Source organism: Balaenoptera ricei, chromosome 7 (genome assembly GCF_028023285.1).
Source record: "Balaenoptera ricei isolate mBalRic1 chromosome 7, mBalRic1.hap2, whole genome shotgun sequence".
In the NCBI taxonomy this organism is placed as follows: domain Eukaryota; kingdom Metazoa; phylum Chordata; class Mammalia; order Artiodactyla; family Balaenopteridae; genus Balaenoptera; species Balaenoptera ricei.
The window spans coordinates 99,968,615-99,995,601 of NC_082645.1; the positions used below are offsets into that span (position 1 = coordinate 99,968,615).

At 39.6% G+C, this 26,987-nt stretch overlaps 2 protein-coding genes across 9 annotated transcripts in view; one reads left to right on the plus strand and one right to left on the minus strand.

Annotated features, from left to right (window-relative positions):
* Positions 1-8,061, plus strand: part of ATIC (5-aminoimidazole-4-carboxamide ribonucleotide formyltransferase/IMP cyclohydrolase) — a 32,963-nt gene extending 24,902 nt beyond the window's left edge. The window contains exons 13-16 of the mRNA XM_059928632.1: positions 3,672-3,764; positions 4,939-5,121; positions 7,356-7,511; positions 7,837-8,061. Coding sequence (XP_059784615.1) covers positions 3,672-3,764; positions 4,939-5,121; positions 7,356-7,511; positions 7,837-7,956 — 552 coding nt within the window. The 3' untranslated portion in view covers positions 7,957-8,061. The remainder of the gene's footprint in view (positions 1-3,671; positions 3,765-4,938; positions 5,122-7,355; positions 7,512-7,836) is intronic.
* Positions 8,062-17,616: 9,555 nt separating this feature from the next.
* FN1 (fibronectin 1) overlaps positions 17,617-26,987 on the minus strand; it is a 69,378-nt gene continuing 60,007 nt past the window's right edge. For all 8 annotated transcript variants that reach the window (XM_059928637.1, XM_059928633.1, XM_059928640.1 and 5 more), the window contains 6 exons: positions 26,531-26,669; positions 24,156-24,320; positions 21,976-22,101; positions 21,344-21,450; positions 18,683-18,793; positions 17,617-18,361 (listed from right to left, as the gene is read on the minus strand). In XM_059928637.1, the coding sequence (XP_059784620.1) occupies positions 18,290-18,361; positions 18,683-18,793; positions 21,344-21,450; positions 21,976-22,101; positions 24,156-24,320; positions 26,531-26,669 (720 nt within the window). In that variant the 3' untranslated portion in view covers positions 17,617-18,289. The remainder of the gene's footprint in view (positions 18,362-18,682; positions 18,794-21,343; positions 21,451-21,975; positions 22,102-24,155; positions 24,321-26,530; positions 26,670-26,987) is intronic.

The window sequence follows — 26,987 nt, forward strand, 5'->3', positions numbered from 1 at the left end:
TGATTGGCCAAATACATCTTTCTGTAAGATCAGTGATTATAATAGTGTAACTATAGATATGGGAAGAAGCAACAAGAGGGAACCATTTCCTGGACCATAATAGACTAGTAAGGCAGGTGGTCCAGAGGCTTTTCGTTACTGCCAACAAGGCCTAGTCCAGTAATAGCACATCGAGTGGCTTATCAACGAAATCCTTGCCTGAACTGAATGAGCATTCCTAGCACCATGGGACAAATTAGTCACAAAATGCCTCCCAAACTTTGGTTGAAATTAAGACCAAAAGGGAGGGTATCGTAAAATAAAGAATGTCTCCCACCATCCAGTTTTGCAAGAATCAAGTCTTTAGCCACTGCAGCCACTGAAAGGAATTCAGGATGAGGTACTTTGTGCTCTGGGAAAACTGACAGAACTGGCCCTCAGATAGTTAGATACTTTCAGGAGATTTTGTGAACCCAGTTTCTTGTATCTTCCCATACTTAGAAAAGCACTTAAAACCATTAACTAAGATGTCTGTTCCTCGAGAATAGCAGTAACCTTCTGCCGAGAAGTGTGCTTGATTGCACATGCCCCTTCATCGAAATCACGTATATACTGGCCTCCCCCCTTACCTATTTGGAACAGTTCTCAGAGCTCTCTGAGAGACTGTCTCCTGGGTTCCTCAGGTTGTCTCAAATAAAATTTTCCATATCTTTTGTAAGTTGACTATTTGATCAGGTTTTTGGTCCGCAATATGAAAGAACCATATAGATATTTTGAGGGTCTGGATGGTGTTTTTTTCCCTTCACAGAGTTGACTTATGCGGGGCTGAGCTCATTTACCTCTTAGTTACTGCCTTGCAACTTGGAAAATGCCTTGAGGGGAAAAGCATAGTCACATTCATTTCTTCCTGCTTCCTTTATCTCTGGGGTCTTTGCCTCTTGCCTCTCAGTACTTGATATTTTATGAGCTCTGTATTCAGTTTTTCCATTTGTTCTTAGAAAAGGATTAGTCTCTGAAGAAGTCATTTTGTAACAAGTGGACAATGGTTGGCTATTGTTTCCAGGTCTGAGTCCTGAGACTTTAAGTAGAATGCTGAAAATAGGCTTTAACATCTTTATCAGGATGGTTCTGTTAATAAACATATAGTGATTAAGACATGATCTTTGTTGGTTTACTGGTTATTCTTTCATTTTTATCTTTGAAACTTAATGGTGCCCTGAAGTGAAGGAACATGTAGGACTCATATATAGAAAGATCTTTCAGTCCTTTGGAATCCACTCCTTTGGTCAAGGCCCTGAGGTACTGGGGTAGCAATGCTTTTAAGCAGCTCACAGTAAAATGAGGCTCTTTTTTTTTTTTTTTAAACTTTATTAACCTGGCTGGTTAATGTATTTTTTAAAATACCAAAAGGGTATTGCGCTAGAGGTACCCATGCTGACAACTGTGTCTACCTATTGAGACTCTTACTTTTGTAAGTTTTCCTTGTAGTTTTATAGGTATTGGACTGATTAATTTAGTAGCACTTGATAGGTTTTGTGCCTCTGGCTGTGCTAGCTTGGATATTTTTACAAGGGTTTGATTTTAATCTTTTATCTACATTCTTTTGTACTTGTTCATATGTATTTTTAATGGAAATTTGGAGACCTAACTAAGGATGAGAATGATGGTATTATCCTCCTTTATATTCCCCTCTCTTCTTTTAAAACAGGTTTTTATTAATATTCCAGCCTCAGAATCAGATTATACTATTAGGTCTAGAATGGTTTCAGTCCTGAGAAAGCCGGAGAAGTGTAATGAGTGTGTGTTAAGTATTAACGAACATGCTTGAATTTTTCTCTCTTCTCCCATTTTTCTTGAATAATGCTTCAGTTTGTTTTAACTATATGTGCCATGTTTATTACACTGGATTCTCTCACTCCCACCCCTTGACGTGTCTCACGGTCCTTGATCCTAACTCGGGATACTAGGGTTATATTTGAAGGTAGGCAGCTAGGAAGGCTGGCTTTTGTTATTAATCTTTCTTAGAACCAAAGGAATAACATGTATAGTTGGCAACTCAAAAGAGCAAATGCAGATAGGAAAGGATATACTATCAATACATCAATAGCACCTTAGGGTAATAAACTCTTAAAGAATTCTAACAGTGGTTTTTAATTAAGCTTTTAATTTTGAGTTTAAAAAGTAAAAATTATAGATACACATGCGGTTTTAAGAGTTCCCATATATCTTTTACTCCATCTCCCCTAATGGACAGTGTCTTGCAAAACTATTAATACGGCATCACAACCTTGATGATTGACATTGTTGCAGTCAAGACACAGAACATACCCGTCCCTACAAGGAGGCTTCTGTTGCCTTTTATAGCCACACTCACTTCTCTCCTGCCTCTGCCTCCTCTGTAACCTCGGGCAACTACTCATCTGTTCCCCTTTCTGTAACTTTCATTCACTGTACATTCATGAACAGGTTTTTGTATGAACATAGTTTTCACTTCTCTGTTCTAAAGGCCCAGGAGTGTATTTGCTGGCTGGCATCATAGTTGCATATTTAGTTTAAGAAACTGCCAAACTGTTTTCCAAAGAGGCTGTATCATTTTATATTTTACACCAGCAACGCATGCACGATCCCAGTTTCTCTGCATCCTTACCAGGTTTCGGTGTTGTCGCTTTCTTATTGGATAGGTGTGTAGCAATATCTCATAATTTTAATTTGCATTCCCTAATGCCTAGTGATGGACATTTTTTCATGTGTTTATTTGCCGTCTGTATATCCTTTTTCTTGAAATGTCTCTTCATGTCTTTTGCCCATTTTCTAATTATATTTTTATTCTTGTAGCTGAATTTTGAGAGGTCTTTATATATTGTGAATACTAGTTCTTTGTTGGATATGTGGTTTGCAAAATATCTTCTCATGGTCTGTAACTTGTCTTTTTATCCTCTTAATACAGGATCTTTTCTAAGAGCAGAAGCTTTAAGTTTTGATGAAGTCTGACTTAACAGTTTTTCAGTTAGATAATTTATCAATTAGCTGTGCTTATATCTTTTGTCCGCTTAGCATACCAACATAGATCATTATTCTTCTTTTCAATTTGTATTTGCTCTTTATATTAAAGATAGGGACATTTTTAGTTATAGTAGTTGTTTCATTCTGTTTGAACCGGTAGTACATAATACATTTTTGAATACTTTCTACGTAGAATATTCTAGGCAAACCAAAAAATGATCCTAATTTGGTTTTTCCTGAGCAGTCTTGGCTGTATGTGCATCAGTTATTTGTAGTGTCTGTGAAAATTACTCTCAGTGTTTTTTTTGAACATAAATTTTATCACATCTCCAGTTATTCGGTGCTACTGTGATAGAGAAAATACTGTTTGTCAGTTTTGGAGTGGTTATGGTATTTCATATCTAGTGTGATACGTAAAGAGGCTTAAGCCAAAGTTTGTTGCAAAATGGCATCAATTTGAGTTTGTGATGCATTAGGCGTCACACAGAGTTCCATGACAAATATGTTAAATATGATTCTTTCAGTAAAACATGATAGTGTCTCCTATGAACAGTTAATTTCACTCCCTTATTTGAGGGATAGAACTATATTATAGGCCTGTTATAAGGGACACATAAGATGCTAAAAGTTAAATGAAGGTTTAAAAAAAAAAAAAAAAAAGCCCCATTTACCATTCTGTGTTTTTTTAGTTGCCGGAATCTGCGCTCAGAGACCTCACTGTGGCCACCATTGCTGTCAAGTATACTCAGTCTAACTCCGTGTGCTATGCCAGGCACGGGCAGGTAACCAAGCTGTCAGACTCACCTTGGGAGGACTGTTGTTTTACAAGATGATGTCCAAAAATCCATCTGTCTTGGGAACTAGACTGCTTGAAAAGGAAAATTTGCCAAGTTTTTCTCTTCCCGGTTTGTCAGTGTTTACTCAGTAATGATTACAAAGTATCTTTGGAACTAAGTATTAAAATTGTTCTTATTGCTTCTTGCCTGGAATGAGTTGGCACGTTTTGGGTTAGGGGACAATGGCTGCTAGGGAACTAGTTTTTTTGCTCCCCTCATCCTTATCAGTAGCATTTCCAGTGAAGAGAGAGTAGAACATACTGCCACCCACTAGCCCATCGTTTTGCAGCATAAAGGGTATCTTTATTTATACTTCTAACGTCATTTTACCAAGAATCTGTAGACTAAGAGTTAACATGATGAAAAATCTGGTTTACTGAGGCATAATTTATATACAGTGAAATTCACCCTTTTTAAGTGTAGAGTTTGACCAGTTTGCACAGATTATATAGTGGTTTGACCGTGACCACTACCACAGTCAAAATATTGACCATCTCTTACTATCTGATGTTAAGCTAGGTATTTAACTTTTCCTAGTTAAAAGCCATAGGATGCAGGACTGAGCTGGCTCGTCCCTGGGCCTCTCCTAGCTCCAGGGTAAACCTGGTTTTGCAGTGGCTTTAGCACTGTTTCTTCTCATAGTGTCTTGAGCTCCTCTCTAGCCATTTGTTAAATTATTTGGCCCATAAGTGGGAGGGGAGGATGGATATTAATTGGCATGTGACCTGGAAGACCCTTTCAAATTCGGAATTTAGGTGATTGCCTACTGTTGCAAGATTGCTAATCTGTAATACCAAAAACCTGGGAGACTGTGGCTACTTGTCTAATAAGTTCCAGCCAGACCACGCTTCACTACTGATGTCCAGGAGCTCTAGAAACTTGCAGATATTAATTAATAGCCATACCTCAGATTTCACTGAAGAGGTAAAACATATAAATAATAGTTAAAACATGTTACACTTAACCTTTTTAATGACTTAAAAATTATTTGTATTTCTCTTATTTCAGCCTGATTTTCTTTTCCCCCCACAAAATTGATGGATTTGGGGGAATATGCACAAAAGAGCCATTGGGAAGCGTGTTGTTATTCATTTTAACATCCATGTTCTTCATTCTTCAGGTTATTGGCATTGGAGCTGGACAGCAGTCTCGGATACACTGCACACGCCTTGCAGGGGATAAGGCAAACTATTGGTGGCTTAGACATCACCCACAAGTGCTTTCTATGAAGTTTAAAACTGGAGTGAAGAGAGCAGAAATCTCCAACGCCATCGATCAATATGTTACTGGAACCATCGGAGAGGTAAGAGGGCTGTCGTTGAGTGTGGGTGGAGTGTATTAGTATGTCTACCCTTTTCTGTGTAACAGACTATCTTCATTACTACAAAGAGAAAAGATACTTTTCTTGAAGTTCTGTATTATCTAAATTTACTAATCTAAACTTCTTCTGTCTCATTTACCTTTCTTTGGCATTCTTTATCCCTTTCTGACACTACAGATCATCTGTCTTTTTAGATTATAACCACTGGTTTAGTTTTGTATGTTTGTACCTCCCCTGTTGATTATAAGCTTTTTTTTTTCCTATAAATTTATTTATTCATTTTTGGCTGCATTGGGTCTTTGTTGCTGTGCGTGGGCTTTTTCTAGTTGTGGCAGGCAGGGGCTGCTCTTCATTGAGGTGCGCAGGCTTCTCATTGCAGTGGCTTCTCTTGTTGCAGTGCGTGGGCTCTAGGTGCACAGGCTTCAGTAGTTGTAGCACGCGGGCTCACCAGTTGTGGTGCACGGGCTTAGTTGCTCCGCGGCATGTGGGATCTTCCCGGACCAGGGCTCAAACCCGTGTCCCCTGCATTGGCAGGCGGATTCTTAACCACTGCCCCACCAGGGAAGTCCCTATAAGCTTTTCTTTTTTTTTTTAAAGATTTATTTGTTTGTTTGTTTATTTATTTATTTATTTGGCTGTGTCGGGTCTTAGTTGCAGCATGCAGGCTTCTCTCTAGCTGTGGCGCGTGGACTCTCTAGTTGTGGCGCGCGGGCTCTAGAATGTGCAGGCTCAGTAGTTGTGGCATGCGAGCTTAGTTGCCCTGTGGCATGTCGGTTCTTAGTTCCCTGACCAGGGATCGAACCCGCATACCCTGCATTGGGAGGCGGATTCTTAACCACTGGACCACGAGGGAAGTCCCTGATTATAAGTTTTGATGGCAGGAGCTGTTTTTCACCCATCTTGGGTGTCTGTCACAGTGCCAGTCATGATGCTTACTACGTGATAGGTGTGTATTTAACATTGCATACAAATTACTTGATAGCAGGTAACAAATGTCCCTCTACGTTTTCTACAAGCTCCATTAACAACTCAGTGTACTTGTGTTATATTTCATGTTCTTTAATGTTTTCTACTTTGAAGCAAGTATATGGGAGCATTAAAATTGCAAGTATTAGGTAGCCTGCTAAAAGAATAGGATTTAGCCCAGTTTCTGGAAATAGAAATGCTTAACAGGTACTGGATACAAAACGCAAAGAGAAGCTTGGTAATCAAAAACTCAGTGGTCTTCTGAGGGGGCGAGTCAACTCCACTGGGTTGTCCATTCAGGGATAAGAATCCATGACAAGATCAACAGGTGTCGTTGGAGAGTGTGCTTTGTAACCAGGAAATGCTTCAAACAGCTTTTTTTTTTTTTTCTAATTTATTTATTTATTTTTGGCTGTGTTGGGTCTTAGTTTCTGTGCGAGGGCTTTCTCCAGTTGCGGCGAGCGGGGGCCACTCTTCATCGCGGTGCGCGGGCCTCTCACTGTCGTGGCCTCTCCCGTTGCAGAGCACAGGCTCCAGACGCGCAGGCTCAGCAGTTGTGGCTCACGGGCTTAGTTGCTCCGCGGCATGTGGGATCGTCCCAGACCAGGGCTCGAACCTTTGTCCCCTGCATTGGCAGGCAGATTCTCAACCACTGCGCCACCAGGGAAGCCCCAAACAGCTTTTTTTAAAAATTACTTTAATATTTGCTTTTTCTGCTTGATATTACACAACAAATTGTGCTGTACGTCCTGGAAGAGAACTTACATATGTGAATAAGAATAAAGTATATTGTTTAAGCCTTTTGGCTTAAACCCCAAATAGAAGTACTTTTTAAAAATGAATACTGTTGAGTCATGTTCTGGTTGGTCTATTAGACTGACTCTGTACTTAAGACTAATTATTGTAGAAATGTGCTTCTATAAATTATCTGTTTCCTTGCTTGCTTTGATACAGGGATATAAAGCAGTAGATTTAACTTAGAGATTAAAGAACAAAATATATTTGGAATAAACTGGCTTGTAAATGGTACAGTCTTTATTTGGTACACTTAAGATTAATTTTCTTCCTTAATGAAATGTTATACAGCATCAAAAAAAGGTTCTAGAAATATGGACTTGGATATAAATGAGTCATTATTTATAATTAAGTCCTAGGAAAAATGCCCAAGTGTTTTTCTGGCATTCTGATTTGTATCAGATAGTACTGAAGATGGTGTAAAACCTGTCTTTCCCCTCTACCCGCACTCATAGGGTGAAGATTTGATCAAGTGGAAGGCACTGTTTGAGCAGGTCCCCGAGTTATTAACTGAGGCAGAGAAGAAGGAATGGGTTGACAAACTTAGTGAAGTTTCCATCAGCTCTGATGCCTTCTTTCCTTTCCAGGACAATGTAGACAGAGCTAAAAGGGTAAGTATGGGATTGGTGTGTGTATGGATTTGGTCATTATGCAGCAACCATTTCAGAGATGCTGCTTCTGATTTTTCAGTTCTATGAGTTATATTATATAGCCAGGCTATGATGATGTGATATATCAGTAACATCTAGAGTATTGTTTTGACTTCTCCTTTTGTTGTATGGACAACCCAAATCCCGTTATTTTGCCTCTTGACCGAATCAGTCTGCAGTGTGAATCGTTGTTAGCTTGCACTTGTTACTGGGTGTGAGGGGTTGATTCTGGACGTGTTTTGGCATGAGGCTGTGTTTTGAGAGTCCGTCTCTGTCTCCCCCTCAGAGTGGCGTGGCCTACATCGCTGCCCCTTCCGGTTCCACCGCTGACAAAGTTGTGATCGAGGCTTGCGATGAGCTGGGAATAATCCTCGCTCACACGAATCTCCGGCTCTTCCATCACTGACTTCTTCACACATTACTTTATACCCTGCCTATGTGTAGGTGAAAAATCACATATGGAATTTTGAAAATCACCTTCTTTAAAAAATAAAGCGTTAAATTTTAATAATCTTGGGGCCATAGTGTCTGGCAGTTGTATTTAATTTGTCTTAGTTGTAGGCTCTTTAGTTTGACAAACATTACACATGGTTCTCTGTAAGAAATACAGGAGCATCCCTGCCTCCTGGGGCTCAGCTCATCCCAAAATGTTACCTGTGTGAGCATCTGAAAATCATTAGGTAAGCCAAAGAAACGAGCAGCCACCGTAGCAGGTGGCACAGGCATCTTAAAGTCCCACTAGTTTACTCATAGGGGATTCTGCTCATGAGTTTCCACTAATCATAGTTCTAAAGAGTGTGGTTGACTGCCTTCTGAACAAACAGCAGATTGTAAGCCGTGGACTAGAAACTGAGGGGAGATTAAAGCTTCTGTTGGCCCGACATTAGGACACTGCCAGTACTTACTCTTTCCTCTGTTAAGTGAAATGTTTCCCATAATTTAAACCAGTCCTTGATGTCCCCTCTAGAGCTACCTAAAAAATGTATTCAATGTTTGGTGCCCAGAAATGGACCCGGTATTCTCCCAGGTTTACTACTGGAAGGAAGTAGGGCACAGTGGATGGCAATGCCTTCCTGCATCCGGACATAATTGTGCGTGTATGTGCCCTGCCCATGTGGTCCTGATTGTTCACATATTACACCGAAGGCCAACTGAAACCTTTTGTCATCTTTCACCTTAAAAGTTGAGTCCTGCCCTCTTCCCGTGTCCTTAACCCACTTGCCCTAAATTAAAAGATTTCTGATGGGTTTTTTTAAGGTTATCCTTCTAGTCATTAATGTATTGACTAATCTTCCGGCCCTTGTATAGTTAGTACCCTCCCACACTGAAAACAAGGCTGACTTGTGTGCCCAATAAAATACTGTAGGAAAAATGTGTGACTGCTGAGGCTAGGCCGTAAAAGGCATTACAACTTCAGCCTTAGTTTCTTGGAGTTAGCCAGTGCCACGCTGTAGGTACCTTTAAGCAGCCCTGCTGAAAGAGAAACCATCTTACCAACACTACCTGCCCGCCATGTGTGAGACCTGTCTTGGAAGTGGAGCTCCAGTCTCAGGCGACATCTTGCTGCCACCTCTTGAGAGACCTGAGCCAGAACTGCTCAAAGGAGCTTCTCATGAATTCCTGGTACACAGAAACAGATTATGTATTGCTTTAAGCCATTAAGTTCTGGGGTGCTTTGTTAGGTAGCAATAAACAGCTGATACATATTTTGGCTTATAACTTGTTAAGTGTGCATTCTATCTCCCCTTGACCAAAGGTTAACACTGAGGGTATAATTATTGGAAGAATTGTTTCTCCATTTAACACTCTACGGTTTGAACTCGTTTACATAAATATTTTAAAGAATGGTACTACAAACTATCTCAATTAGATATAAATACTCATGTCCAGATTTATCAAATTAATTCATTCTCTAATCACTGTTTTACATTTGCAGAAAAGAGGACCGTGTGAGAGCTGAAATTCCACCCACCATTACTGCCCAGATATGCAGGCACAGTATTAATTTTTAAAGACTCAAAATGCTTTTTTCTAAAAATATTTTTAAAATTTATTTATTTTATTTATTTATTTTTGGCTGCATTGGGTCCTGGTTGCTGCGTGCGGGCCTTCTCTAGCTGTGGCGAGCAGGGGCTACTCTTTGTTGCGGTGCACGGGCTTCTCGTTGCGGTGACTTGTTGCAGAGCACGGGCTCTACGCCCGTGGGCTTCAGTAGTTGTGGCTCACGGGCTCAGTAGTTGTGACTCGCAGGCTCTAGAGCACAGGCTCAGTAGTTGTGGTGCATGGGCTCAGTAGTTGTGACTTGCAGGCTCTAGAGTGCAGGCTCAGTAGTTGTGGTGCATGGGCTCAGTAGTTGTGGCTTGCAGGCTCTAGAGCACAGGCTCAGTAGTTGTGGCGCACGGGCTTAGTTGCCCCATAACATGTGGGATCTTCCCAGACCAGGGCTCGAACCCGTGTCCCCTGCATTGGCAGGTGGATCCTTAACCACTGTGCCACCAGGGAATCCCCTCAAAATGCTCTTTAGAGTATTTCCCTTTAATACTTTCTTAGGTAATTTTTAAATTTTGGACTTCAGACATAAAGAATTGGAATAATCATAATCTGTAGTTCATGACAGACTGGTCTATGTGTATATTTTTAGTAATGTAATAGTAATGTGACCTCATCTCCCAAAACAGAAGCTAGAATCTGAGCAGTAACTTATTCTAAACATTTGGTGCCCCCAACTTCCCTACCCCATCCCATCTCAGGGTCTCCTCCAAGAAAATCTCATCCTGTATCCCATCTTCATCTTTGCGTCTTTATGCATCTAAAAACTAGAGACCTTCGCTTACCTATCCAAAGATTGTGAAGATTTTTCTCTTATGTTTTCCTTTAGGCAATTATAGTTTTCACTCTTACAGTTAGGTCTTGTTATCTAATATCCAGTGTTAAAGTGATGCATGGGTCAAGTTTCATTTCTTTCCATACATTTATCCAGTTGTTCTAGCATCGTTTGTTGAGACAACTCTTCCTGTTGAATTGCCTTGTTGCCTCAACCATATTTGTGTGTCATTTCTGGGCTCTTTTCTGTTCTACTGTTATGTTTGTCCTAATACCAACACCACACTGTCTTGATTATCGTAGCTTAATAGTAAATTTTGAAATTGGGTAGTGTGAGTCCTTCATAATAGTCTTTTTAAAGATTTCTTGGCTATTCCAGGTCCTTGGCATTTCCATGTAAATTTTAGAATCAACTAGTCCATTTTTACAAAAAAAGCCTCTTGAGATTTTAATTGGAGTTGCATTGAATCTGTAGATCAGTTTGTGGAGAATTGATGTTGATCCCCTTTGAAGGTTGATCCCTCTGGTTTTCACCAGCTTTTGGTTGCCTTCCAGGGGCTTTAAATAGATTTTTTTTAATATTTTTGTCAAGTGTTCATAATTATCTGCAGGGGTATTAGTCCAATATAATCTACTCTGCCATTAAGAGAATAAAAAAACACCAATAAATATCATAGGATGTTTTCTAATAATTGCTTTAGTTTCTTAAATAATTTTTTTATTTCTAAGTCAGTTCTAGCAAGGTATATTTTTCCCCCTAGGAATTTGACCATTTTTTCTAAGTTTTCAAAATTGTAAGTATGTAGTTATAAGTAGTTTTCTCAATTTTTAAAAGGTCTTTATTATGGATATTTTGGTATGAACACAAAAAAAGTAAAATTCTATGTATCTATCATCCAACTATAATACCTTATGACTACTTTAGTTATATCTGTTTCTCTATTTCTCATGCCTCAACACAGATTATTTTGAAGCAAAGTCTATAGATATTTTATCTGTAAATATTTCAATCAGTTAATCTAAAAGTAACTTAAAAAATAATTTTTAAAATGAATATTCTTACACTTTAAAATGCATGACTACATCTATCAACTGAAAGGGCCAAGAAGTGTGAAACCCCAGTGGCAATGAGCATACCTAATGCTAAGATCTTGGTTTCTAATACCATTATCTAATAAAAGGATCCAGGACTCCTTGGAGAAATGGCTTACTCTAGACTGAGCAGAAAACCCATAACAAAACATCTGGATCAGTAAAGAGTGAGTTGAATTGGGGGAGCGTCTGGGGCCCAGGAAGAAAAGCATGAGCCCTCACTCATTTGTAAATAGTCCACCAACGGCACCCTGAACCCATCCTGTTGCCTCCAGAGGCACCTTCTTTCTGAAGCCCAGTCCCTTGTCCCTTCCTGAGAGCACAAGTCCCTGCAGGTCTTTAAGCTCCCAGTGCCTTCCATTCTTGGACACTCTTAAAGCTCACTTTTGCTAAACACTGTGACAGGCACAAATTTACTTTAAAAAATAAATTGTAAAAAACCATGCCTATGGAAAGTGCTTAAAGCATCTGCAGCTTGAAGAATCTTTTTTTTTTTTGTCCGTGCCACACGGCTTGCCAGATATTAGTTCCCTGACCAGGGACTGAACCCAGCTCTCGATAGTGAAAGCACAGAGTCCTAACCACTGGACAACCAGGGAATTCCCAAGAATCATTTTTAAATAAACATATATCACCACCAACCAGGTAAAGAAAAAGGATTTTGCCAGCAGCTACACTGCCATGTCCCCCCATACCTGTTCTTGATTATGGCCCCCTCTTTCCTTCTAGGAAACCACGTTTGGGCCATTTATGATCATCTCTCCCTTGTTTTGCCACTCACCAGTTTGGTGATCTTGGGCACATGCCTTAACCTCTTGGAATTTGTTTTCTCATCTATAAAATGGAGATGCATTTGCTCCCAAGGAGGCTGAATAGCTCCTGGTTAAAAGCACACAAACCAGGGCCAGTTTGTCAGGTTCAAGTTCCAGCTCTGCTACTAACAAACTGTGTGATGGTAGGTTATTCACTTAGCCTTTCCTCACTTTCTACTTATAAACCGATGTTGCAGTACCTGCCTCTTCGGGTTGCTCTGAGGAGTAAATGAAACAAAATATTTAACACCACCTCAGACATGATAAATACTGCTATTAAAAAAAAAAAAGCTAGTTATTTTATTTTCGTAATGCTTTTGTGTATATGGGGCATGGAAGGTAGTGGAAGATGATACTAATGTGTGGAAGTTGGATTTTGCCTCAGTTTTTGAATAGGTAGCCAGAAAGTTTGAGTTCCTTCAATCTTTTATTTTTTATTTTTTTTTATTATTTGGGCTGTGCCAGGTCTTAGTTGAGGCATGCATGCAGGATCTGGTTCCCTGATGAGGGATCAAACCCAGGCCCCCAGGCCCCCTGCATCGAGAGCTCACGGTCTTACCCACTGGACCACCAGGGAAGTCTCTCTTCAATCTTTCATCTACTCTGTTTTCCCAAACCACTTCTTACTGCTACCGAATTGCTCGACTAGACCCGTACCAGGGTCCTAGCCCGGGCCGGGACCCCTTGTCTCGGCCAGGGAGGTTCTTTTTCCTATTTTTTCCATTTTTGTCAATAGCAAAACTGATGCCGAGACTGGAACAGCACAAACTTTATTTAATGGTCAAAGAGTGGAGAAGCAGGAACCTAGTTCACAAATCAACTTCCTAACCCAATTAGAGCAGAGACACCAAATATATAGGAGGGTCAAGGTAAAAGGGAGGGAATTGGAAAGAGGGGAAGGAATATCCACGAGTTATCCGAGAACAGGGGTGTGGTTTGGACCTGGAGACTGATGCGACACTCCTTTTCAGTCTTTGTATGGGCTTTCACAGTGGCGCTGGTGGGTGTGTCAGTTAGCATGCTAATGTATTACAACGAGCATAGAATGAGGCTCAAAGTGTACCGGAAGTCAGATCTTCCGCCATCTTGGGTCTAGTTGATTCTAACCAGTTCTTGTTTTTTTCTCTTTGCAGTTTCCTCCTGAAACTTAGATTAGAGTAACTGGTTTCCATTCAAGGGAGGGGCAGGGGTGTGATTCTGGGGCAACAGCCTTGGTAACATTACCAGTAAGCAAAAGGATATTGAGGTTTTCTGTAACTAAAGTGCCATTTTTTTTCAGTTGAAATAAAATACACATATAAAATGCAAGTCAGTGATTTTTTAGTATATTCACAAAGTTGTAGAGCCGTCACCACTGTTTAGTTCCAGAACATTTCCATCACCCCAAAAAGAAGCCACATTCTGATTAGCAGTTATTCTCTATTCTTCTCTCCCTCTGGTAACCATTAATCTACTTTCTGTCTCTATTAGTTTGCCTATTCTGGACATTGTGTATAAATGGAACCATACATTATGTGACCTTTTGTGCCTGACTTCTTTCACTTAGTGTGTTTTCAAGGTTCATGGTGTAGCATGTATGAATACTTCATTTCTTTTTATGATCAAATAATATTCCATTGTATGAACAGACCACGTGTTTTATTCGGTCATCAGTTGATGGACATTTGGGTTGTTTCCACTTTTTGGCTGTTAACGAAAAATGGTGCTGTGAACATTTATGTACAAGTTTTTATGTGAACATATGTTTTCAGTTCTCTTGGGTATATACCTAGGAGTGGAATTGCTGGGTCATATGGTAACTCAATGGTTAGCTTTTTGAGGAACCACCAAACTGCTTTCCACAGCAGCTGCACTGTTTTACTTTTCCACCAGCAGTGTATGAAAGGGTTCCAGTTTCTCCACCAAAGCGGCACGTTCAGCGCTTGGCTCGGCATCTTACAACTAATGCTGAATTTTACGGATCAGCAGGTTTCACTGTACAGCCGTGACCGGCAGTCTCCTGGCAGAGGCAGCGTTTCCTTCTGGAACGAAATGGTGGTTTCCGAGGTGCCGTGATGCAGAGAGCTCCCTGGGAGCATCCTTGGCCTGCAGTGTATTTTCCGTAAGGGCAGGTCTGCTGGGAGGGGCTGCCTGCAGGATGGGTGACTCCAGCCCTAGCCAGCACTGGGTGCTGACAATCACCCCTTACTGGCCACCTCCAAGCAAAGCTAATAACTTCAAGCCTCTGGAGGCTCCACACAAGAGCCATTAATAGGATAAATTTGGCTCCTCAGATTGTTAGAACTTTTACGTCTCTAAAGAGGAATTCAAGGAAATGTAAAACATGCTTTAATATCTCATACCTAACTCTACTGAGGAATGTTAAAAAAGGAATTTCCCGTTTGGGGCTTTCAAGCTGAAGCATCATTTCTCTTGCTCTTTTATTACTTAGAGTATTTTCTTCTCTTCCGTTGTAATTTATATAGATTTTTGTTTGCAATTCAAATTGAATCTCTTTTATTTTAATGAGAATATGAAATGGGATGATGTGGCAATGATAATAACTTGCATCTCAAATATGACTGCCATATATACTCTTTAAAAATAACTTTCTTAGTCTGAAAAATCCAGGGCAGGGCAAGGTGCTGCCCTGCTTTGTGCTGCGTCTGCTTTATCAGCCTTTGTGGTAATCTTTAAATGTCCCCAAACATGACAAGTCCCAAGAGTGATCTTTTTTTTTAGTGGTTGAAATGTATCTCCTGAAAATGGGATTTTTTAATTGGAGGCTGCCACTTTCCCTGTCACAGTAATGGGAACTTACTGAATAGGAAGCAATTTCAGCACTTAAATGTGCTGATGTGTGTTTCTTAATCACTTTAATGAATTTCATACAACTAGAAATGGAATAGAATTTTCAATGGAACTATAATTAAATGGAAAAGTCATTTCCTATACTTGTAATTTCCACCTGAGCATTTCTTTATTCACCTCCGCAGAATGTGTGCCTTACAGGCTTATAGTGATGTTATACTGACTAACTTGCATAATTCACTCTGGTCATTAGAGCTGAAAACAACAAAAATACTCAACAATAAATTTTATTACAAATCACGTCCAGCAAAACAAGGTATAGCTTCAAAATTATGATTTTTCTTTTTAAACTCATATATTTACTACTTTTATCTGACTTTGCTTGAAGTGCCAGTCTCTTGCCTGAATCCAGATTGGTCTTTTAATTATGCCTTTTCAGTCTGGCCTGCTTAAGACAATTCTCAGGAACAACAGTAACATGAGTCAGTAAAAACTGTAAAAGATCTTTGGAAATCCTTGTGTTTAAATGATTTTGCTGAGAAATAGTAAAAAAGAAAGTTTTACCGTTTTGCCTTGTGATGCCAAAACATAAAAGACCATTGAAATTTAATTTGTTCTGATTATCTAAATGTAGTTACTCACTATGGAGTTTCATTTGTAAGTTTAATATATTGCTTTTGAGAATCTAGCAGACATTCTGGAAAAAGTGGTACTTTTTAAAATCTTAAATGTGGAACTTGCAGATTTTACATTTCAGTGTGCAAGGTTTTGATGGGCTCACTATCCATTTAATTAATATAGGCCAACTGGATTTACTTAAACTCATGTTGGGGAAAATAGTTTTAAGTTTGTCTCTAGATAAGTGGTTTGAAGCAAAGTCAGTCTCAACCCAAAGGTGTTCTTTCACTGTGTTTTTAAATGTAAAGACCTTTCAATAGGATGGAGCTGAGGTGCAGACTTTCACAAGTGCAGTACCTGGGCTTCCTCTTCACATTAAAGATGGAGGCAGGAGCCTGCTTTCTCTTTGGTGTGTGTCTACAGTGGGGCTTCCCCTTACACCGTGTGTGAATTTGTATCGGGTCGTATTCTCTCTCCATGAACAATGATGACCCACGTATGTGGAACAGTCATTTAATATCGTCATGATCTGTTCTTCCTGTGATTTTTCCTTTTTTTCACATGTACAGAGCAGCTCTCTTGGTAACTACTGGCTTGACAAAGCTGAAAGTTTAGTGATGTTAACAGAAGTCCGGGGTGTGAGTCTGTGTCCTGCTAAGGAAAACTCATTTGAGCTGGAGTCCTGTAAAATTAGACTGTGGAACCTCTCCCGGGGTGGGATAGGGAGGGTGGGAGGGAGACGCAAGAGCAAGGGGATATGGGGATATATGTATATGTATGGCCGATTCACTTTGTTACACAGCAGAAACTAATACACCATTGTAGAGCAATTATACTCCAATAAAGATGTTAAAAAAAAAATAACCTCTCCCTAATGAGATGCTAAATGGCAAGGAATTTTATAAACTAAATCCATTCCAACATGAGTTTTGTTTTTTGTTTTTTTTAAAAAAACAAATGAACCCTGAGGAAATCTCTTTCTGTATTTAGTCTTAATATTTATTGCCAGGTATTTATTGAAATATTTTGTTATAGTGGTGTATAAAAAAGTGTTTTCCATGTCTTGTATATTATGAATTACTAATCTTTTACTAATTAATAATTGACTATTTCCAGTGCCACTATTTTACTATTTTGGATGCCAGATTTAATCCCAAAGTTTTAGATTTGTTGGTTCCCTGAAGTTAAATTGAAAAAAAAAGGCCTTTGTAGACCAGGACTACACACACTTTGTTCATCTGGGGCAGTCCAGGGTCAGCTGGCATTTAAACAAGTTGGATTGACGTTATTATACCACAGCGTTTCCTCAAGACAGAACCCCTCTATGCCATGCGATTTAAGTAGTTTTTTGGTGGTTTTTTGTTTTGTTTGGCTTTACTGTGCGGTATGCAGGATCTTAGTTCCCCGACCAGGGATCAAACCCGCTCCCCCTGAAGTGGAAGCAACGAGTCCTAACCACTGGACCACCAGAGAATTCCTGATTTAAGTAGTTTTAACATCTCAGTCATCTTTTTATTTTCTTTGCAGGTAATCTCTTTGAGTAGATGTTTATTTAATGAAGGACGGAAAGGAAGTGGGAGGGAGGAAAGAATTATAATGGTTAGAAAAGAACAATGAAAAGGTTGTTTCGATTATACTTCTGAAGAGCTAGCTAGCAAGTTAAGTATTTGAATCCACCTAAATCTGGTAAAGTGGAAAATATAAAGTTATCTCCATTACTGAAGAGATAAAATGACAAGAGTGAATCTGGGTTTGGGGAGTGACAGACTTAGAAAAGCTTGTACCTAAATCACCAAAATTTAGAGAGCCGTGCCCATCATGGGTTTTCAAATGTTTGCTGAATAGCAAAGAAAAAAACATTCAGGAAGATTCTTATTTCCCTCCAAATTTCTGTATGTAAAAAAGAAGCCATGATGTTCAAGTTGTGGAATGTAAATCTTTTATTAAACAGTTGTCTTTCCACAGTAGTAAAGCTTTGGCATGTACAGTATAAAAAATAATCACCAACCATAATTAGACCAAATTCCTCTTATTAACTGCATACTAAGTGTCTTCAATACAATTTTTTCCATATAAAAATACAGGGAAAAATTGATAAATAACAGGTAAGAGAAAGATTTCTAGGCAATTACTAGAATCATTTGGAACTAGTGAGTACTGTAGATATTTCAAATATCACAGTAACAAGGACATGCCGTTCCTATAATATTGTGGGCCAGATAGTTAAGTGGAAGCAGAAGTGTTTGGGTAACTTTCCTGTTGAAAATTTTGGTAATATCATTTTCAAGACATTTTGTATCTTGGTTGGTGCATGTGCTTCCCTATTGATCCCAATCCAAATCACAAGTTAGAATCATTTCATTTAAAATACTGAGCAGTATTGAATACTTTGGAGAACCGGCAACATACTGCCCCATTTATGAGAAAAGTCTAAAAACACTCCCAGGGTGATGCTTGGAGAAGCTGTGAATTGAGCTGAAGCTGGAGAAGTTACTCCAGAGCAGAGGATAAGAAAGAAACAAACTAAGCTGGGATCTGCTAACATCACTCCAGTTTGGATGGACCTTGACAGAGATCCGTGCTTGTTTCTCTGGGTTGGAAATATTACTCTCGGGAATCTTCTCTGTCAGCCTGTACATCTAAAGGCATGAAGCACTCAATTGGGCAGTTGACATTCTGTTAAAAAAGAAGAAGAAAAATTAACAGCAATGCTGTAAAGGCTACAGAAGAAAAAAGGGGAGGGTGGCTTCTCTGACAATTACTTATGCATAGGAAAATATGTCTTGCTTTAAGAGCTTAGCTATATACTGGGCAATGGGAGATACTCAAGAGAACCCAAATTATGTTACAGGATACAATATTCTTTCTACTCTTAAGTCTTTTAAAAGAGTTTTTTAAAATTGGTTCATTCAGAAGAAAGTACCTACAGAAAGAGACTCCCTACTATGTGCCCAATTGCATTTAGGGGAGAAACACGCAGGGTGCAAATACACTTACAGTGTTTGTTCTCTGATGGTATCTCTGCGAATACTGGTTGTAGGAGTGGCCAGTTGAGCCTTCGTGACCAGGTTCAGCCCCTGGTCTGCGGCAGTTGTCACAGCGCCAGCCCTGAGAGAGCAGAGGCATGAAGTCGGATGGGGTTTATGACAACACAAGAACATCGCAACTTAGGGCTTGTGTCGAAGAATTTCAGCTCTTACGAGTTGGCAAAATATATGCAGTTAGTCACAAAGGAAGCTTTGAGGATGATTTCATGCATTTATAACATACAGAATACATGTTGGCTGATTACTCATATTTTATAGCTGCCTCTATTTGTGCTTTTCCTTTTTCCTGAAATGTCTTACAAACCCCACCCATCTGCTAAGGCTGACTCCAGTCCTGACTTCCTTAATAAGCTTTCCACACTACCTGATGGAGGAAGTTTTCCTGGAATCCTAGAGCTTTTAAAAGGAACGTGAGATCACATGGACAGACACCCTCATTTTACAGGTAAGGGAAAGGAGACCCAGAGGAATGACTGACTGGGGGGCGGGGAAGTCACACAGTGACCTGTGAGTGGAGTGGGACTGCCACCCAGCTGGGTGACTCCCGGTCATGTTCTTTCTACTGAGAGATCCTGGGACTTTCCAGTCATGTGAGCCTTCTTTTGCCTAAATTAACCAGAGTTGGGCTTTTCTCTTACAACCAGAAGAACCCTAAATAATACAATCACTTTCTTTCTTATATTGTCAGTGAAATATTTCAGACATATTTGTCCATTTAAAAGCATATTCCCCATAATACCTAAGACAGTACGGGTAAATACCTACTTACAGAATCAGTGAATCTCGCTATCATATAAACACGTAACAGTTCCCACTCCTGTCTAAAGTGTTTCATTTCGCACTTCGCTTTAGAACAGAACAGGTGTCACACGTGAAAATCATAAGGCAGAGAGGCTGAAGTGAGACCAAAACAGACCTCTCAACAAATTCACTTTCCATCACACTTTTCTGCACTGAGCACATGACCAGAGATGACTGAGTTCTGTGATCACGGTCTTTATATGTGTTAAAGAGAGACAGACAGAGACTCTTTCCCCACCCAACCACGAGTGGTGGAATAAGATGAGAGTAGCTTCCAGGGGCTGCCCTCAGCCAGACCCTTGAAGACCCTTCTCTGCTGCCAGTTTAATCTTCCTAAAAATCGTCTTCCATCATGTTCCCTTTCTCTTGGGCACCTGCAACTGGCTAATGCCAAAGGCATCAACCAGTGAGCCTTACCCGGGAGTAGGGAGCATGCTCTTCATGGACCAGAATTGGAAAAGCTGTTGGGGAGGGTATGTTTCCATTGAAAACAAAGGAATATTATGTTTCATTGCTTTTATTTGAGTTATAAGGCATTTTATTTTGTAATTTCAAAGATTAGAGGAAAGCACAGCACTTTTCTGTTATATTGAAGTAGGACACAGATTAGAAATGGTTGAGAAGTACTGGCATAAATAACGGACTTCCGAGGCCCTCCGTAAGTGGCCCCCACTTCTTCCCATTTAATGTCTTACCACTAGACAGCAGGCAGAGGGTTGTTTGACTGGAGCCCACATGTGCCAGCTCCTTCCCATTCCAGGGGGCTGTGCTCACTCTGCTTCCCCCATCCCTCAACCAAATTGTAACCATCCTAAACCCCAGCCAGGGGACTATGCTGGTGGCGCAGTGGTTAAGAATCCGCCTGCCAATGCAGGGGACATGGGTTCGAGCCCTGGTCTGGGAAGTCCCACATGCCACGGAGCAACTAAGCCCCTGTGCCACAACTACTGAGCCTGTGCTCTAGAGCCCACAAACCACAACTACTGAGCCCAAGTGCCACAACTACTGAAGCTCGTGCACCTAGAGCCCGTGCTCTGCAATAAGAGAAGCCATCGCAGTGAGAAGCCGCGCACCACAATGAAGAGTAGACCCCGCTCGCCACAACTAGAGAAAGCTCGCGCGCAGCAACGAAGACCCAACGCAGCCAAAAATAAATAAATAATTAATTTAAAAAAATACCCTAAAACCCAGCCAGTTCATGCTTCTCTTTTCCACCAAACCTTTCCTGCTGACATCAGCCTACGTGGGAACTGGGTTTGTCAGACCCACTCAGAACCTGACTTAATTAGCTGGGCTTTCAGTGTATGCTAATTTAATGTCTCCAACTATATCATTAAGAGCCAGGACCATTTCTCACTCCCTCTGTGTGTCCCATATTCCTGAGCATAGCACTAGACCTATGGCAGGAATCTAGTTGAGGATTGAGAGAGGGTACAAAGAAGTGGTATTTTCTTAGATCTGGGTATTCAAAATATTTAACAGCAGTATCACAGGGGCACCTGCCCAACAGAATGGAGCAAGAAGCCCAGTGCTACCCAGCGTTTAACACTTCAGTTGCTGAAGAACGGAGGCAGTCTGAGAATAGTAGGTATGGGGGAGGGGGCTAAGGCTGCCACAAAGGGGGAGAACTGGAAAGGGGTATTCAGTAGCCTTATGTTCCAACAGGAGATGAAGTATTTCCCCATTTCATAAGGGGCACTACCACACTTGTGTGCACAGCACACACACAGGAAGCATAACTCTTAATTGTCCGTATAGGAACCTCCCCCCCTTGTCTAAATTGCACAGAGCCTGGCCTATCTGGTCTTACCCGCTGGCCTCCAAAGCACGTGCAGGAGCAAATGGCACCAAGATATTCTTTCTGCCACTGTTCTCCCACGTGGTACGTCTTCCCATCGTCGTAACATGTTGCCTCATCTACGTGGACACACAAATCATAAGCACATGTAAGACTGAGAACAATAATACAGACTTGACCCCTCTATGGGGGTGGGTTTGTTTCTCTCCTAAATTTATATCATCACAGCCCATGTCCCACATGTTAATGGGAATCATCCGTAAGAGAGGTACTGCTGTATAGATCTTAGGGCAGCATTTCCAAAGACTAGATCTAATAAACTGGAAAAGGTTCAATGTAAAGATAGAGATCATATTTTAAAAGTTGAACCTAAAGACCCGTAAGGCTTTCTTGTTACATTTCACTGCAGATTATGGTCAAAATACTCAGGTCGGAAAAGTGCTAAAGTGCCCTATAACAACATTAAATTATGGCTCATTTTTGAAGCTTGTCTCTGCTGTCCCAAATCAAAAGATTAACAAACCCACCGTTCACTCCTGAAGAAGACCTAAAGTCTCCAATCATTTCTAGGGATGAGAGTTACAGCTCAGTAATGAAGGTGGGAGTGCTCAAGAAGGCACTAAGAATGGTTTGTGGCAACGTACGGGGATCGCACTTGAATTCTCCTTTTCCATTTCCAAGACACGTGCAGCTCATCATCTGGCCATTTTCTCCCTGACGATCCCACTTCTCTCCAATCTTGTAGTTCACACCATTATCATGGCACCATTCTGGGGGGTGGGGAAGATCAGAGGCAAGGAGTTATTGGCGTGTTCTGACTCACAAGATGGTGAGCCTACTGGGACATGTCACCAGATTTTCAAAGCCAGGTATCTGGAAGGAGTGGCAAGGAAAGATGAAGGTCATGATCTCTCTGACAAACCACTTTTTTGGTTGGATTTTAAAATATTATCTTTACCACTTAACATTTTCTTGGATATTTTAAGATCCAGTCCATTCCATCATAATCATTTCACAAGAATAGTCAATGACCTTCATTTGAATTCTCCCTATTAAGGTTTAAAATTGGGAAGGCTAAAAATAGATAATAGATGAAAAGTCACTTTTGGATTTGCAGAGATTCTGGATACAAAGTTCAATTAACCAAAACGCAAAGATCAGCTGGTTTCTACACACTACAACCTGTTTCTTGTAAATAGGAAAAGTGAAAGAATAAACCTATGTATCAAAACAAAAACAAACAAAATGATAAATCAATGGTTATCATCCTACAAATAAGACTGGTTCTAAGGAACATCTAAAATTCACAGTTATATATCTTTAACTACCATACATAAAAGATGACTTTTGAATCTTCAAAGTTTATACTAAAACAAAACAAACTTTGGAAGTTTTTATAATATACACAACTTCTATTTTATCAACGTCAGTCATTCCTAAAACTTTAAAAAAGTTAGTCAATAATTATGACATCTCAATACTATGACATAGTATGAGTGTGTTTCATGTTTGGTAATTGCAATCATTGTTGCTTTTGTTGTGGTCATCCATGTACAATGCTTGGTGTCAGTCGATTTATCTCTTGTAAAAATAAAATACAGTGTGTGTGTGTGAAAAAAAAAAAAAAAAAAAAAAAAAATAATTATGACATCTAAGTGAAGAATATGTAAGTTGAGCCAAAGAATCACATAAATCAACTTACAGCTCTGCTCCCACAGTTGCGTCTAATACTTACATAGGTAATAAATATACAGACTTAAAAATAGCTCAGTTTCAGAAATTAAAAACCACCTAATTGATGCCAAATGTTAAAACTTCCAACTCCTAAACAGCATATGACACTTCTTTCTATTTTCAGATGCTCAAGCACAGTAGTCTGCATTGAAAAAATTAGTTGTTTTTATATTTCAGTCTGAATTAAACCAGTTCGTGTATACAAGTTAAGTAAAATACTCTTAAGATCTTTAAAAAATCATTATGTCATATTTCACCCAGTACAATTCCTGGACATGTCTATAGGAGGCTTGTTATAAGGCATAATGATTAACACCTATGAAAATGAACCAATTTTCAATAATAATCACATCCCCTAAAAACAAAGCAGAAATGAAGGATTTATAAATTCTAATACTAAACCTCAAAGCATGATAAGTAATTCCTAGGATTATTTTAACTAAAAAATAATTTTAAATAATAAAATCCTTTTATAATTTGAAAATCAAATATTTTTCAATTGAAGTTGATTCTTAATTGTCTACAAATGGATTATCTGTACTCTCCACATTACTTGGCAAGATTCAAGCTACCCAATGTGTGTATGTGTATGTATGGTATGAGTGTGTATGTGAGATATGAAAGTGTGTGTGTGTGTGAGTGTGTATATATACTATGATATGTGTATATTTGGTTTGTGTCGAAAGAGATAGAATATTTGTAAGTATAAATATTCACCTCTGAGCTCACTCAACATTACAGATTAAAAGAGACTTGAGGTTCCGTTGTGTCTCTGATACCCTTCATTAGACCTGGCTCCAAAGAGTTTGACTTTATTTATTTAACAAAAAATTTTTAAAAATCGTATTACCATTGCAAGTTTATTTTTAATTAATAGTCATATTGAAATACAACCTTTGAGACGAAGCAATATTCAACAAGTAAAATTTCCCATCATTTTTATATGATGCAAAATGTTACTTTGAGTCAAGCAGTCTCTCCTCGTTTGCTTCATGTTTGGAAGAGGTTGCATCTGCCAAACATGCTTCCTTCTTTGGCACATTGTGCGAATGCATGCGAATGCAAGAGATGGACAAAGCAAGCTACTCACTAGATGAATCACATCTGAAATGACCACTGCCAAAGCCTAAGCACTGGCATGAGAGCTTAAAGCCAGATTCAGACAATCGCTCCCACTCCTCTCCAATGGCATAATGGGAAACCGTGTAGGGGTCGAAGCACGAGTCATCCGTGGGTTGGTTTAGGCCTTGGTCAACTACATGAAGAAAAGGAGGAAAAGGCAAAAAAAAAAAAAAAAAAATACATCTTATTATGGTTTTGGACCATAAGAGAACTGAATTATTGTATATAACGACTTATTCGAAAACAAAAATCCCGGTAGCAGTAAAAAGCACTCATCTGTTCTATCAGTGCATCAACTGCTCTAATAAACAATGCTTAAATTTTGCTAGTGAACACTTGCCACAAGCCTCTTTAAAGGAGCCCATCTTTCACTTTTGCCCTCAGTTCTAAAAAAAAAAATCATTTCTAGTAAATCTAGTCTATATAACATGGAACAGATCATGAGGCAATTAAGAACTTCAGTGGGATGCAAAGGCTGGAAATTCTTCTCCATCAGTACCTGAGTGACCCTAAGCTAGTTATTTAACATTTCTCTGCCTTATTTCCCTCCTCTGTAATGTGGGGATAAAAATAAAAATATCTCCACCTACTCAGGATCTTGTGAAGATTACATGAGATCATGAATTCAAAGCACTGGCCTATTACCAACACTTAGAAAGTGCTCACCAAATAAAGAATAATTATTAGAGGGCATCTTTTGCTTTTAATGTAAAAGTTGTCACAGTTTTATATACCATTAAAATGTGATCGCATTTATTTTATTGCATTTTTTTGTATAATAGTGCAAAAAGCCTAGATTTTCTACAGTCTTTTCATAATGGTCAGACTGCTTTACTCTATCAATAAAACCAACTGTTCCAAATAAGAGAAAGCAATGGGATATCAATGGCTTAGAAATTAAGTAATGGAATCTCTTCATGTTGCCTAAGATCTGGTCTTTATGTTTTGGGAAAGCTTATTTTAAAATAATCTATGCAAACAAAGCATGCTTCAAATTATTCTCTAAAAATTAAGTAAACTAACTTCTGTGACTTTGAATCCCACTGTGTATATTTCTTTTCACAGTGCAAAAATCAAAAGCTCAAAAGCAATAGATATTTGAAGTGTCTAATATTTTGAAAGGCATCACAGTGGAAGAAAATAGAGTTTTGTTGAAACTAAGATGTCTGAAATGTCTCAAAGCTGGGAGAACCTGGCTAGAATGCAGAATATTGCTGCTGGGAACAAGGAGTTGGAAAGAAAAATGGAAGGAACTTAAACTGCTATGAGGGGTTTCAATAACCCTCCTAAAGATAGCCAGGAGTTAAAATTCCACCTGACCAAAGTTCTGGAGATGGAATCTTTTAAAAAAATGATGTGGAAAAAGCACAAAGACCTTTGTGCTCTTGAAAATTCCTTTCACATGGCATTCTACTAGCAAAACCACATGAAGCAAAAAGTGTGCATTACCATGGATATATAATACAATAAGCACAAAATAATCCCCCCCCCAAAAAAACTCAACTGCTTAATTCACAGGCTTTTATACACGTAAAAGAACACAGTCACCTATTGAATGAGGAAGGAGGCTGAGGTTAAGTAACTGGCCGTAGGAATAAAGCCTGTCACTTGGCAGACAGAATTCAGCACTCCCTGCTGATGGGGAATGGAGAAACCTCCAGTTGGAAAATTTGAGATTCATGATTTTGATTATTCCCTATCTCATGTTTCTTGGTGACTGTCCAGCTTGCTGGAGTTTGAAAAGCCAGGTGATACACTACTGGTTTAATGGAACTTTCCAGGTGCTACAAAGAGTCAATGACCATTTAACCTCATTGTGGTTTTAGGCCTATATAATCATGAAATAACGTGGGAATAAGGGAGCTCTTTGGACAGAAATGGGCTATGCTGGTAGCATCTTACATCAGGACCAAAACCCAGCAGGCATTGATGTCAGCAGATAAGGCATTTCCTTTACAGGTAATCACTTTCAGTACTTAAAACTTACTCAGGAGGACAGCAACCTGGTAAGATGAAGAGGGTCTGGGAACAGAGATCAGGAGACTTGTGTCCTATATCAACCCAGATACTCACTAGCTGGGACTCACAGTGTTGGACTAAACAATATTTGAAGTCCCTTCCAGGTCTATCATTGTATCACTGTTTGAGACTCTATTTATGTATGTGTTTTACAAGATACTACGATACTCTGAGGGGAAAATAATTGAATTTAAAGTTGCTCAGTTACTTCATGGAATTATTTCCTAAAGTCAAAAGACAACAGCAAGAAAGGAACAGTCACTTGAAGAAGCATCTCTGGGGTAGTCCAGAGCTTTTGCCCAAATAAGCCCGATGTTCACATACCAGAGTTGCCCACAGTAACTACTTGCTCCCGAACCTTGTGCCTCTTCTGGTCTTTTATTGCCTCCACTATGATGTTGTAGGTGGCCCCTCTGGTAAGACCCGTCAAGGTGGCACTAGCAGACGTTCCAGGAACTCGGAACTGCAATTATTAGCACATCCAAAGTAGGGGAGAAAGCATTATAGTGAGGAATTGATATGACTTTCCCTATTCTCTTCTCAGTAACTCTTACTGTGTAAACAAAGCAAAGGGAGACAAAGATGAAGAGCGTAAAGGTACCAACCAGAGAAGGAGAGAAATGGAGCCTGAGTGAGGGGCTATCATTTCTACGTGACAGATTTTCCTGCCAAAAATCTACCCTATGTGCTCCACAGTTACCAGGAACCCTCACTAATTCTAGAGACAGCCTCCTCTTCATCCTGCTGTAGCTGCAGTCTGGGCAAGCCCACTGGCAGCCGT